General features: G+C 34.1%; 1 protein-coding gene and 3 long non-coding RNA genes across 13 annotated transcripts; 1 reads left to right on the top strand and 3 right to left on the bottom strand.

Annotated features, from left to right (window-relative positions):
- Positions 1 to 503: 503 nt before the first annotated feature.
- On the bottom strand, positions 504 to 1202 carry LOC129566791 (uncharacterized). The gene is made up of 3 exons (XR_008687778.1): positions 1119 to 1202; positions 884 to 1017; positions 504 to 804 (listed from the first exon to the last, which is right to left on the bottom strand). It is a non-coding gene; the product is annotated as an uncharacterized LOC129566791 (long non-coding RNA).
- A 2688-nt stretch (positions 1203 to 3890) lies between these two features.
- On the bottom strand, positions 3891 to 4888 carry LOC129566789 (uncharacterized). 9 transcript variants are annotated; one of them, XR_008687773.1, is made up of 4 exons: positions 4874 to 4888; positions 4506 to 4613; positions 4271 to 4404; positions 3891 to 4191 (listed from the first exon to the last, which is right to left on the bottom strand). It is a non-coding gene; the product is annotated as an uncharacterized LOC129566789 (long non-coding RNA). The 9 variants fall into 9 exon arrangements; XR_008687776.1 differs by having other exon boundaries at positions 4521 to 4613; XR_008687774.1 differs by lacking the exon at positions 4874 to 4888 and adding an exon at positions 4850 to 4864.
- Positions 4889 to 5771: 883 nt separating this feature from the next.
- Positions 5772 to 6956, bottom strand: LOC129566792 (uncharacterized). Of its 2 annotated transcripts, XR_008687780.1 has the most exons (4): positions 6699 to 6956; positions 6517 to 6596; positions 6096 to 6156; positions 5772 to 6014 (listed from the first exon to the last, which is right to left on the bottom strand). It is a non-coding gene; the product is annotated as an uncharacterized LOC129566792 (long non-coding RNA). The 2 variants fall into 2 exon arrangements; XR_008687779.1 differs by lacking the exon at positions 6096 to 6156 and having other exon boundaries at positions 6699 to 6951.
- Positions 6957 to 8961: 2005 nt separating this feature from the next.
- Positions 8962 to 10302, top strand: LOC129566788 (uncharacterized). Its single transcript, XM_055443015.1, has 6 exons — positions 8962 to 9111; positions 9187 to 9294; positions 9417 to 9547; positions 9637 to 9706; positions 9765 to 10004; positions 10144 to 10302. The coding sequence occupies exons 1-5, from the start codon at positions 9067 to 9069 to the stop codon at positions 9987 to 9989; spliced, it is 579 nt and encodes a 192-aa protein (XP_055298990.1). The 5' UTR covers positions 8962 to 9066; the 3' UTR covers positions 9990 to 10004; positions 10144 to 10302.
- Positions 10303 to 11546: the final 1244 nt, after the last annotated feature.

Here is an 11546-nt window from a genome sequence, read left to right as displayed (position 1 = left end):
AATATATTTATCGACTTGACATGTTGAAGAAAATTCAATTGATGTGATGCCGTTTTTTGTTTTTATTTTCAAATTTTAATCGGAGAATGAACTTTACTGATTGTAGTATTGATAACACGTTGTGATTCTGGCGCATTTATTCTGGTTTTTTCATTAAATTTTCTTTTCATGTCACAACCAAAATAATTTCGCTGTTAATGACGCCAGGTTTTAAGCGCTTCTTGTCCACTGACTGGTATCGCCTGTGATTTACAAATGAAACAAATGATTAAAATTCCATCCAATTTCACTGACAAAATTCGGAACTGCTTCGGACATGCTTTGTATTGAATAAAAACGCCGTTTTATTGACAACAAACTTCATACATCCCCAAGATACCGTTGCAGAATCCTCAATCTTTATAATGCCACCCTTTTCCTAGTGTTGGACAAAAATCGCAAGTTTAGAAAATTATAAATTTTCTGGTTTCTTTTAGGAATATCCAAATCAAACAATATTCAAATTCAATTCTAAACGTCTTTTTATTCAATGTTCGATTGAAGCAAGTAGTGTATGTCAACTTGAGTGTCGATTATTTGGACATACTATTATTACACAGGTTATAATCGGTATAAGCAACGTCCTTCGACCCATGTTAGATTGGGTTTATGGCAATACAATCCTGGACAGCAAAATGATTGGCTTCCATGTGCTCCGTTGCATGGTGCATAAAAAAATAAACAAGTTCCAGCCACGATTGGAGCAAAAGCACTTAAAGCCAAAATGGCAATAAGGAGAATGACGAAATTTGCCTTCATTTCGATCTGCAATAAAGAAAGAAAGAAATTAATACAATTTTTTAGGACTTCCAATGAAACTTTTTAAAAATATAAACAGAAAAACCTTAGAAGTTCTGGTGTATTAACCAAATTAAAATATCAGCTGGATAAGAAAATTAAACTGTTTGGCACAATAGCGATTGGAATTGTCATAAGAGTGGAGTACTGCTTCTCAACTGGTTGAAGTGATGTGATGAACTGCTCAAGTAAAAGTCCGATATTTATATTCAAAACCCCTCCATCATTATCACATTTTTCGGCGGAAAGCTTTTCGAAATAAATGCATAATAAATATTTACCACACAAACATTTACCAGTTCGCAGAAAATTTGGCGAAAATTAATATCAACAAACTACTTCCAAAATACAATCAGCTATAGTCACTGCGTCCGAATTTCTAAGAATTACTATTTGGAAGATATTTTAAATAATTGAACAGGTGCGATAGGAAGTTACCATAAGAATATTTGAGAAAATAAGCGAAATATGGATTTTGTCTACGAACAAAAATCAACACCGCATGTTTTGAATCGATGGGACACGAATCATGGTTTGGACCAAAACTAGCTTTGTGTCACTTTGTTTCTCAATTCAATGTTGTTTCAAGATCATATTCAGCAGTGTGAGCGAGATGGAATGAGTTTTCGAGCGCGAGGCAATAAGAACTTTGGAACTGGAAGCCATCTACTTTTTATATAAGCAGTTTGGCAGGCGATGGAGGTATTATTTTTGCCGAATTCCGCTTGGAATTCCAAGTTTTGGCCAAGTTTTTGCGCGAGCTCTTTAATTGTAAGAGTATCAACAATTCAATTCGTATTGGGTGTATGCATTAAAAACGAGCGTTTTTTATCGAAAAATAATCATTTAATTCAATAACAAAATGAAATTATATTTCAATCAAAGTATTGCCCATCGGCAGCGACACATTTTTCCCATAAATCAGGCAATTTATGGATTCCATCCTAAAAGAACTGCGCCGGCTTAGCGGCCAAGAACGAATCAAGCCAATTTTTGACTTTTTGAAAACAAGTGAACCGTCCTCCACTTAGGTGATATTGAATCGACTGAAACCAGTGGTAGTAAGAAAGCGCAATGTCTGAGGATTACAGCGGGGGCATAAAGGATTTTCAAAATTAATAGCTTCTTAGAAATTTTGGACTTGATAGCCAAAAAGTCATTTAAGAAAATTTCCTCAAAAATTCGCTTTTTTGCGGCGATAAGTCAATTTTTCGATTTTGCTGTCAGAAATTGGTATATACCGATTAGTTTCTGTTGGGAACGATAAAAGCTAATATTTTGATAAGTTTCTACCACCTTCCAATGCACCATATCTGCCCCAAACCGGCAAATATGGAAAATCAACCTTTTCGAGGGAGTGATTGTGGCGCCCCCTATAATTACAAGTAACCACGATCAAAATGTGGTTTGATATGCTTGTATCTATCGAGAAACGTCCATTCTTCACTACCAGTGTCCACTCGATAAAAGAATAATCTATTTTTCACATTTTTCCCGTATGAAAAAAACTGCTCCCGCAAATGACGTTTTTTTGGTTCGAAATTCTCCATATTCGTAACTTAATTTTTCGCTTTGTTTACACTTTGGGCAAATGACAGATGGTGATTTTTGTAGCCTGTCATTAGCCCTACCATATGAAGTTGGCGCCAGTATTGCCCGATGCCACCAGCGATGGTGGTGCCATCCGGCGAAAATCGCTCGTTTTTAATGCATACACCCAATATTTCGGTCAGTTTTCCAACTATGCGATTGCTGTAGCTTTCGAATGCATTGAACAATCGGATATATTATGATGACAAAAATGCTAAAATCAACACACATAGTCCGAATTAATAGCCGTTGTTAAGTTTGAAAATATTTATTTCTTTACGATTTGTATTTATCACGAGTTAAATAGTAAATTATTAATGAATTTGAAAGGGTTTAAAAAGCGATATCACCATTCGCTGTTGATGAAAAAAGAGAGTGAAGTAGACGAGCAAAAATGTCTTATTTGAAAAGAAAGAACAATGAAATAGTCGAATTGTAATCTGTATTACATATAAGACTGTTTATTCTTTATTATATCTTCATACGACACATACAAGAGATTTGATAATTGAAATTCAAAACAATTCGCTTCGAATATATTCATCGACTTGACATGTTGAACAACATTTAGTTGATTTGATGCCGTTTTCTGTTACTTTTCCACACGACCATGTAAGAAAAGTATTGTAATCGCCTCCAACTGGATCGGCCGTTATTAATTATTGCTGAGGAATCAATGTTTGATTCATCTATTTGATTTTTATTAATACGAAAGTGTTATTTAGCCTTTTTAAACTTCATGTTTACAAAAACATAGAATAAAAATGTAATTGGGTGTTGAAATTATTGCACTGTAATATTGGTTATTGATGTAATCAATGTTGGCTACTATTGTAATCAATTTCGATGGCCGCTCCAAGGACGCGCATGTTATGTCTCATGAAACTATGTTTTTATTATATTCCTATTGCGCCAAACAAAGGTGATGAAAATAATAGTGACACTTGAATCAAAACATTTATTATGTTATAATCATATTTATTTAGAAAAAGTGAAAAAAATCAATCAGAAATATATGACCGATCCAGTTTTTGTGTGGTCGCTCCACCAGCATGATTGTTAGTTGTGCAGCTGACCAACTGACAAGCAAACTGCAGCGCTAGTGTCTATGTGTCTAAATTTTCAATCCCCAGTTTTGTCTGGATTCACCAGTTTTGTCTGGATTCATTTAACCTTGAGACAAAAAGGCTGGAAATCGTAAAAACCAACAGATTTCTTCTTCTGCATAGCACAACACAATCATTTCGTTTCAAAAAGACGCGACATGACAAATCGTTGTTGACAAAAAAGAGAGAATTAATGGACGAGAATAAAATGTAAATTGGAAGAGAAGAAAGAGAAAAGAATGACAAAATTTACTGAAAGATAAATGCTGCCCTCGCGCGTAGAATAAACTTAGCAGTTTAGAAAATTATAAATTTTCTGGTTTCTTTTAGGAATATCCAAATCAAACAATATTCAAATTCAATTCTAAACGTCTTTTTATTCAATGTTCGATTGAAGCAAGTAGTGTATGTCAACTTGAGTGTCGATTATTTGGACATAATATTATTACACAGGTTATTATCGGTATAAGCAACGTCCTTCGGCCCATGTTGGATTGGGTTTATGGCAATACAATCCTTTACAGCAAGTTGATTGGCTTCTATGTGCTCCTTTGCATGGCGAGTCATGTTTTAAACAAGCTTCAACCACGATTGGAGCAAAAGCACTTATAGCCAAAATGGCAATAAGGAGAATGACGAAATTTGCCTTCATTTCGATCTGCAATAAAGAAAGAAAGAAATTAATACAATTTATTAGGACTTCCAATGAAACTTTTTAAAAATATAAACAGAAAAACCTTAGAAGTTCTGGTGTATTAACCAAAATAAAATATCAGCTGGATAAGAAAATTAAACTGTTTGACACAATAGCGATTGGAATTGTGGTAAGAGTGGAGTACTGCTTCTCAACTGGTTGATGTGATGTGCTGAACTGCTCGAGTAAAAGTCCGATATTTATATTCAAAACCCCTCCATCATTATCACATTTTTCGGCGAAAAGCTTCTTAAAATAAATGCATAATAAATATTTACCACACAAACATTTACCAGTTCGCAGAAAATTTGGCGAAAATTAATATCAACAAACTACGTCCAAAATACAATCAGCTATAGTCACTGCGTCCGAATTCCTAAAAATTACTATTTGGAAGATATTTTAAATAATTGAACAGGTGCGATAGGAAGTTACCATAAGAATATTTGAGAAAATAAGCGAAATATGGATTTTGTCTATTATTTTTGCCGAATTCCGCTTGGAATCCCAAGTTTTCGCCATGTGTAGATTTTTCATATAATCCAATACAATTGAATAATGTTATTATATCCAAATGTTTCGAAGGTGGCCTTTTGTCGCAACGATTCAGTTGTTATCTTACTGAGAGTTGTTCTTCTTGCATTACCAGAATCTACTGTACAAATAACAAATATTCGCCAGTTCGCAGAAAATTTGGCATTAATATCAACAAATTGCGTCCAAAATATAATTAGGTATATTCACTGCAATTGCGTTGCTTGAATTGCTAAGAATCTCTATTTACGTGGAAATTCCATTTGAGCTTCAGACGAAATGATTGAAATTCGACGAAATGATATTATTATGAATGACGCAAGGCACTTATTGTGTTGCAATCAATTATAATTATTAATCACAATCACTTCGGTTCTAAAAACGCGATATGACAAATCGTTGTTTACGAAGAATGACGAGGAAGAGAGACTAAGTGGAAGAGAAAAAATTGCGAAAATTTCGTGTTTATTTCTCAAAGACGCAACCTATACTCAAGAGGTTTTATTGAAGAAATTCAAAAAAACATCACTTCCGATGCATTTATCAATTTAACATGTGCAGAAACACTTGATTGATATGATGCCGTCTTTTTCTCTCTTATTTTGATTGGAAACTACACTTAATATTATATACAATACGTTGTGCACCTGGTGGTGCATATACATCATTATCATTTGCCTTTTTTGCACTACATGAAATGTAGAGCTATTAATCTGCTATTTTTTCTTAATACTTTTTGAGTGATTGTTTCATCATGAATTATGATGAATTTGAATTTGATGCTCATATTTTTTATTTAATTTAAAACAGTGGCAGTAACGACAAATAAGTGCATAATATCTCAAAGCGCCAATCAAATTTTTATTATCAAATGTTTTTTAAAAAATTTCTATTAATTAAATCAAAATCGTTTTAGTTGCAACAATATGCCTGCTTTCCAAAGATACCATTGCAGCGTTTCCATTAGTGGACATGCCATCCTGGAATGGAAATGATAAATGTTTATTCGCTTATTGCCAACAAATCACATTCAAGTTCTTATCAGCTATATTCACTACCCAGTCGCCTGCTGAGTGAGCGTGGTATCCTGTCCAACGACATTCAGCTCCAACCACGGACACCATCGCTAGACCAACGATAGTCAAAATGCAAACTTCGAGCACTAGTTTCCAAACCATATTGACTTATGAACTTCCAGAGCTTATTAACAGATGAAAGCATTTTACACCTTTATTTATCCCAATTCGTTCTACCTAAATTAGTTCATTTTAATTGATAATAATTTTGTTGTTATTCCCATTGAGGCATTATTATATCTTGTTTAAAAATAGAACCTTGGCTTTTTATCAACAAATTACATCAGGTATATTCAATACGGTCTCATCGCCTGAATAACTAAAAATAGTCATTATCTTGGCAATTAATTTTTTGGCAAAAACACAATCGACACAAATCATATCAACAAACAGTTGATATATTCTCTTTATCGTTAATGATTTTTAGCTGCAGCTATTTTGATTTTGTGACTATCAGGCCAACAAAAAAAACTGGTTGAACTTTTGAATTTGTAACATATATTCATAGGGAACATTGGAATATAACCAAACCAAAAAATAGCTGCAGCTAATCAGAGCATAACACTTAATAACAGATATTTTGTTAGCCGAATGTAGTCATTGCTGAATAAAATAAGAGTAAAAAAAAGCCGAACAGGTTTTGGGTTAAACAAACAAGTTAAAATTCAATGAAACAAACTGATATTTTTTCGTATGATGCCTTGATGCGGCGCACTTCTGAAGTATTTTTCACTTGTAGTCTTACTAATTGTTGCAAATCTATTCAATTAAAAATAGCATTATCAGTTTAAAAAATATTTTAATTAAATTGTTTCTAGTGTAATTGGTAGGTATGAATGAATAATTTGCTCCGCAAAGTACTTCCGTAAAAAACCGATCGATTTCTGTCCTATGGAAAAAATCTTTTCAGAGGTCACTTTAGTGCTCCGATTCGTGTTTCATTTTAGTTAACATCAACAACTACACAGATTTTACGTTGTTCCTCACACAGAGATACACAAACACCAATGCAGTGTCCGCATTCATTATTATATCTTTCGGCATCTGTCGCTCTCTGTATCATCTATAGTGATGCGTAATACAGAAGATAAACGATAGTGCAATATCATCGATTGTCTCTTTCGCACTTCAATGTGCGTGCGTAATACGGTATAACCGACGCTTGAGTGAATGATGACCAATACGTATTGAAATGAATAGTTATTTATTTGTATTGCCATTGCTCACAGTGATGCTCACTGCTCACGGTTGTGTGAAAAAGGCAACAAGTCATATTTTAGCATATAACAATTTTCGTACGACGCACCAACAAAAATTATTCAGAAAAATGAAACGCAGTATTTCATACAGACACCGTATCGGTTTTTACATGTTTTGAGCGTGTTGCTTTGGGTTTGCGAGTGTAAAGTATTTGAATTCTTAGAATTGAGAACCAAAACCTAACGGTATGTTGTTGACCAATATACACTCGCAAAAGCAGCAATGCAATAGCATTCAGTCACAGTACACATCGATCGCAACTGTGAAAAGAGTGAGGATTCGTCTGCATATGTGTTGCATAGAGTCTGATTTGTTGTTATGGACATGCGGTGCCTCTTTCGGGAGGTTCTTTCTGAACATTGACCAAAAAAATACTTGGATTTATTTTTGTTCCGTTTTAGCAAATGAACTGGTGCCGTAAAGTCATACTAAATTACTCAAGTATTTTGATGATGCTACTTTTTGACTCTACAATATTAGAATCGCAACGATTCAATTGCTTTAATTTGCTTGATTCGGCAAGCGAATACTACGAGCAAATACTCAGTGAAAATTTCGAAACGTATCGTATGGAGTAAATGCCAATCTCTAATATTGTAGAGTCAAAAAGTAGCATCATCAAAATACTTGAGTAAAAAAATACTTGATCGATTAATTATAAAATTAATTTGGTTTAATCGTCCGGGAGTTGCATCCCTTTAACTCCTAGTGATGGAATAGTTCATGAATGTAGAACATCATACAGAAAAAGATTCGTTGCAAGAAGCAAATATGTAGAAAGTAAGAAAAAGTTTCCCAACAAAGCAGTACTTGCGCCTGAAGATATGTGAAATTGTTTATTCATCCCGATACAGCTGCATGACTGGAGCTGAATTCTGCTGCCCAAAATTTTCCACTTTAATCAGTACAAATGCGTAGTTCAGACTGAGAGCTCTCAGTATAATTGCGTCACTCGAATTTCGGCCATTTTCCAACCTGGGCGATAGCTTTATCTTTCAAGTGGATTTCGCTATGACACAAAAAGTATTCGTCGAAATTCAAAAGACATATAAGAAGTCATAGTAAAATCTGTGGATTTCAAACATTCGTTATCTCCCTATATCAGAGCTTTTTCACGACCAAAATGAGACATTTATTTTCAAGCAATGAATTTGATGTTTTTTTTTCAAATAGATTGAATAAATCGTGGGTTTGTTATACAAAATTCATAATATTGTTATGATACGATCAAATACGCTAACTAATCTGAGGAGATTTGATTGTGAGATACAAATCAGTTTACTACTTCTATGAAAATAACACTTAGTTTACAGAATGCCCTATTTTATTGAACCGTCGAGAATGAAAATGTCAATTTAGCGAATTATTTGCCAAGTTGGACTTCTGTGCGAACTAGACACACTGTTTGGATTTATAGGCGAAAGAACGCAAAATTTGCGCAGTTGCATTTAATGAGTAACACTTTTTGGCAACGCATCTTCTCATTCAGTTCTTTCGTAATTGGCGATGAAGCTACGTGACCGAGACAAGTCAATTGTTATTTGTGCGTCATTTTAGCCGTGTTCTATATAGATATAAAGCAGCATTGTTTTCCATTGTAGACATACGTATAGACATCTCAAAAACAAACATACTCTCTAAGATTTTTGAAGGCCTTCTTTACACAATTTTTAGATTTAACTATTTACGTTTTATTTTTTTTTGGACGAGACGCATTTTTTTTCTTCATCAATTGAGTATCGATCGCTATCACCGATCATATGACAGTTGTCCTCAGTTTGGTCTCTGATAGCATTTCTCTGTTATTGTTCTGCTACTGATAGCGATAAAGAAAACTCAAAGATCCAGTAAAATTCGTATAAATTCTGGTCTCACTGGTAGGAGGGTAGCAATCGTTATTTGGATAGTCAATTGATATTTTTCAAAGTTATCATAATATTTTTATAGAAAAAATATTCCGTTAAGAAAAATGAAGCAGTTAGTACTTATTTGCGCTGTGATCTCTGCAGCAATGGTAATTTTTTTCTTTTTTTCTTTTGTTCTTTTTTGTAAAAACAAAATTTGATTGAATATTTTCCTTACCTTTCAGCTTGTAAACGGATCACCCAGTGAACAGGAATATGATGGCCTTCTGGCTATAGAATTTTCAGGAGAGAACAACAGTAGTATCACCGAAGAGCAGATAAAATGCCTTCGGGTAAGCTCATTTCCGATATATTACACTAATTCGCTTCAGATTCTTCTAGAAGCCACTCAATATTCGTTTGAATGATTGAATGAATCGGAATCGTTTGCTTTTCCAATAAAAAAATGTTTCAGGCTGGTAAAAAGCAGGTCATCGAATCCCATCCAAGTTTGAAACCATGGTTTGATGACATTGCAAAGACATCGAAATTTTTGGCGAAATACGTTGATCGCTGCCGTGCAATTCACAATTCGTTCGTGAAAAAGTAAGTGCGATATTTAAAACGAGCTCGCAAACAATATTCCACATTGAAAATTAAATCAAAATCATAAAAACTCATTTAATTCGTCACAGAATATGCTTCAAGACGCTTGGATTTATTACATCAACACAGCGACGCCGATTGTTCGGAAAGCTGAACGAAGTGAGTGTGAATTTAAATCGGCTGGAGCTTGTGAATATTTAAGTTTTTTATGTTGCAGGAGCAAAAAACTGTTGTGCAGGAAATCAAACAAGTCTATGAAGAATGCCTGAAACCAGAACCAACAACAACAACAGCAGCAACAACAACAACAACAGCAGCAACAACAACAACAACAGCAGAAACAACAACAACAACAGCAGCAACAACAACAACAACAGCAACACTATCAGACACATTTATTGAATTGAAGCCGTTTGATTTTCCTCAAAGTGACAACCAATGAATATTTTGCATTTTGGTAAGACCCGAATAATTGAAATAAATCAAAAACTTTATTTAAATTTTGCTTTTGACAAAATAATAATTTTATATAAAAATATTGACTAAACTGTAAGTGAATCAATTGTTTTTTTTTTAAATCAAATAAAATATTTCAGACAGCAGACGAACAGCATCATTGAAGCACATCCAAAGCATAGAAATATGAACATGTCATAAGTCTGTTAGAAACAAATTGTATTGTGAAATACATGTTGCCGTAAAATTGAAATCAAATTAAATGAAAACCAAATACATTTTTAATATTCGGAAAATAACACAAGTAATTATTTAAAATCTGATCTCCCATTGCTTATTTGTCAACAAACCCTTTCGTATTGCCTGAAATCGACAAAAAAAAAACAAATAGTTATCCCCACTGATATAGTTATCTCTATTTACTTCCACTGATAAAGTTCGACTATACCATTAAAATGATTGAAGGTGGCGTTTTAGTTGCAACAATATTCCATTTTGCCCCAGATGTCATTGCAACGTTCCCATTTCTTGTCACGCCATCCCGGGCCCAAGGTATTGCACCAATCTCCGGCAGAGTGAGCGTGGTATCCAGTCCAACGGCATTCAGCTTCAACCACGGACACCATCGCCAGACCGACAATGACCAAAATGCACAATGTGCACTAGGGTGTTTTCGGCATCGTTTAATCAAAAAATGGTATGCCTCCATCGATAGATCCCAGAATTCTGAGTCGATTGATAATATTTTTGTCGCGGATGGACTTGTGATGACACTTCCCGAAGCTGAAAACCAAAACAGTTTTATTCTGAATTTCCATAGTGACCTGTGACAACAATTTGTTTTGAAATTTGAAAGCAAAAATTTGACAAGAAAACATAAAATTGAATCTAGTTGTCCTACGTTATTATAGAAATTTTGAATAGAACTGTTTTTGTTTTTAGTTTCGGGAAGTGTCACCACAAGTCCATCCGCGACAAAAATGTTATCAATCGACTCAGAATTCTGAGATCTATCGAATGAGACTAACCATTTTTCGATTGAACAATGCCGAAAACACCCTAATGTGCACACCTAAATCTGTCATTTTAAAATTAGTGTATGATGTAAAATTTATCGTCAACAACGATTTGTCATATCGCGTTTTTAGGACCGAAGTGATTGTGATTAATAATTATAATTGATTGCAACACAATAAGTGCCTTGCGTCATTCATAATAATATCATTTCGTCGAATTTCAATCATTTCGTCTGAAGTTCAAATGGAATTTCCACGTAAATAGAGATTCTTAGCAATTCAAGCGACGCAATTGCAGTGAATATACCTAATTATGTTCTGGACGCAATTTGTTGATATTAATGCCAAATTTTCAGCGAACTGGCGAATATTCGTTATTTGTACAGTAGATTCTGGTAATGCAAGAAGAACAACTCTCAGTAAGATAACAACTGAATCGGTGCGACAAAAATCCACCTTCGAAACATTCGGATAACATTGTTCAATTGTATTGGATTATATGAAAAATCCACACATGGCGAAAACTT

Source organism: Sitodiplosis mosellana, unplaced genomic scaffold (genome assembly GCF_009176505.1).
Source record: "Sitodiplosis mosellana isolate CC-2019 unplaced genomic scaffold, AAFC_SMos_1.0 Smas_scaffold_5, whole genome shotgun sequence".
Taxonomy (NCBI): Eukaryota; Metazoa; Arthropoda; class Insecta; order Diptera; family Cecidomyiidae; genus Sitodiplosis; species Sitodiplosis mosellana.
Note: the sequence above shows the minus strand (reverse complement) of the source record. Positions and strands in the feature narration are given on the sequence as shown.

Bases quoted from the DNA above. Each gene is read 5' to 3' on its own strand.
- LOC129566788 (XM_055443015.1), top strand. From the start codon at position 9,067: ATGAAGCAGTTAGTACTTATTTGCGCTGTGATCTCTGCAGCAATG. The intron at 9,112-9,186 runs GTAATTTTTTTC...CTTACCTTTCAG, and splicing joins CTGTGATCTCTGCAGCAATG to CTTGTAAACGGATCACCCAG. The intron at 9,295-9,416 runs GTAAGCTCATTT...AAAATGTTTCAG, and splicing joins AGCAGATAAAATGCCTTCGG to GCTGGTAAAAAGCAGGTCAT.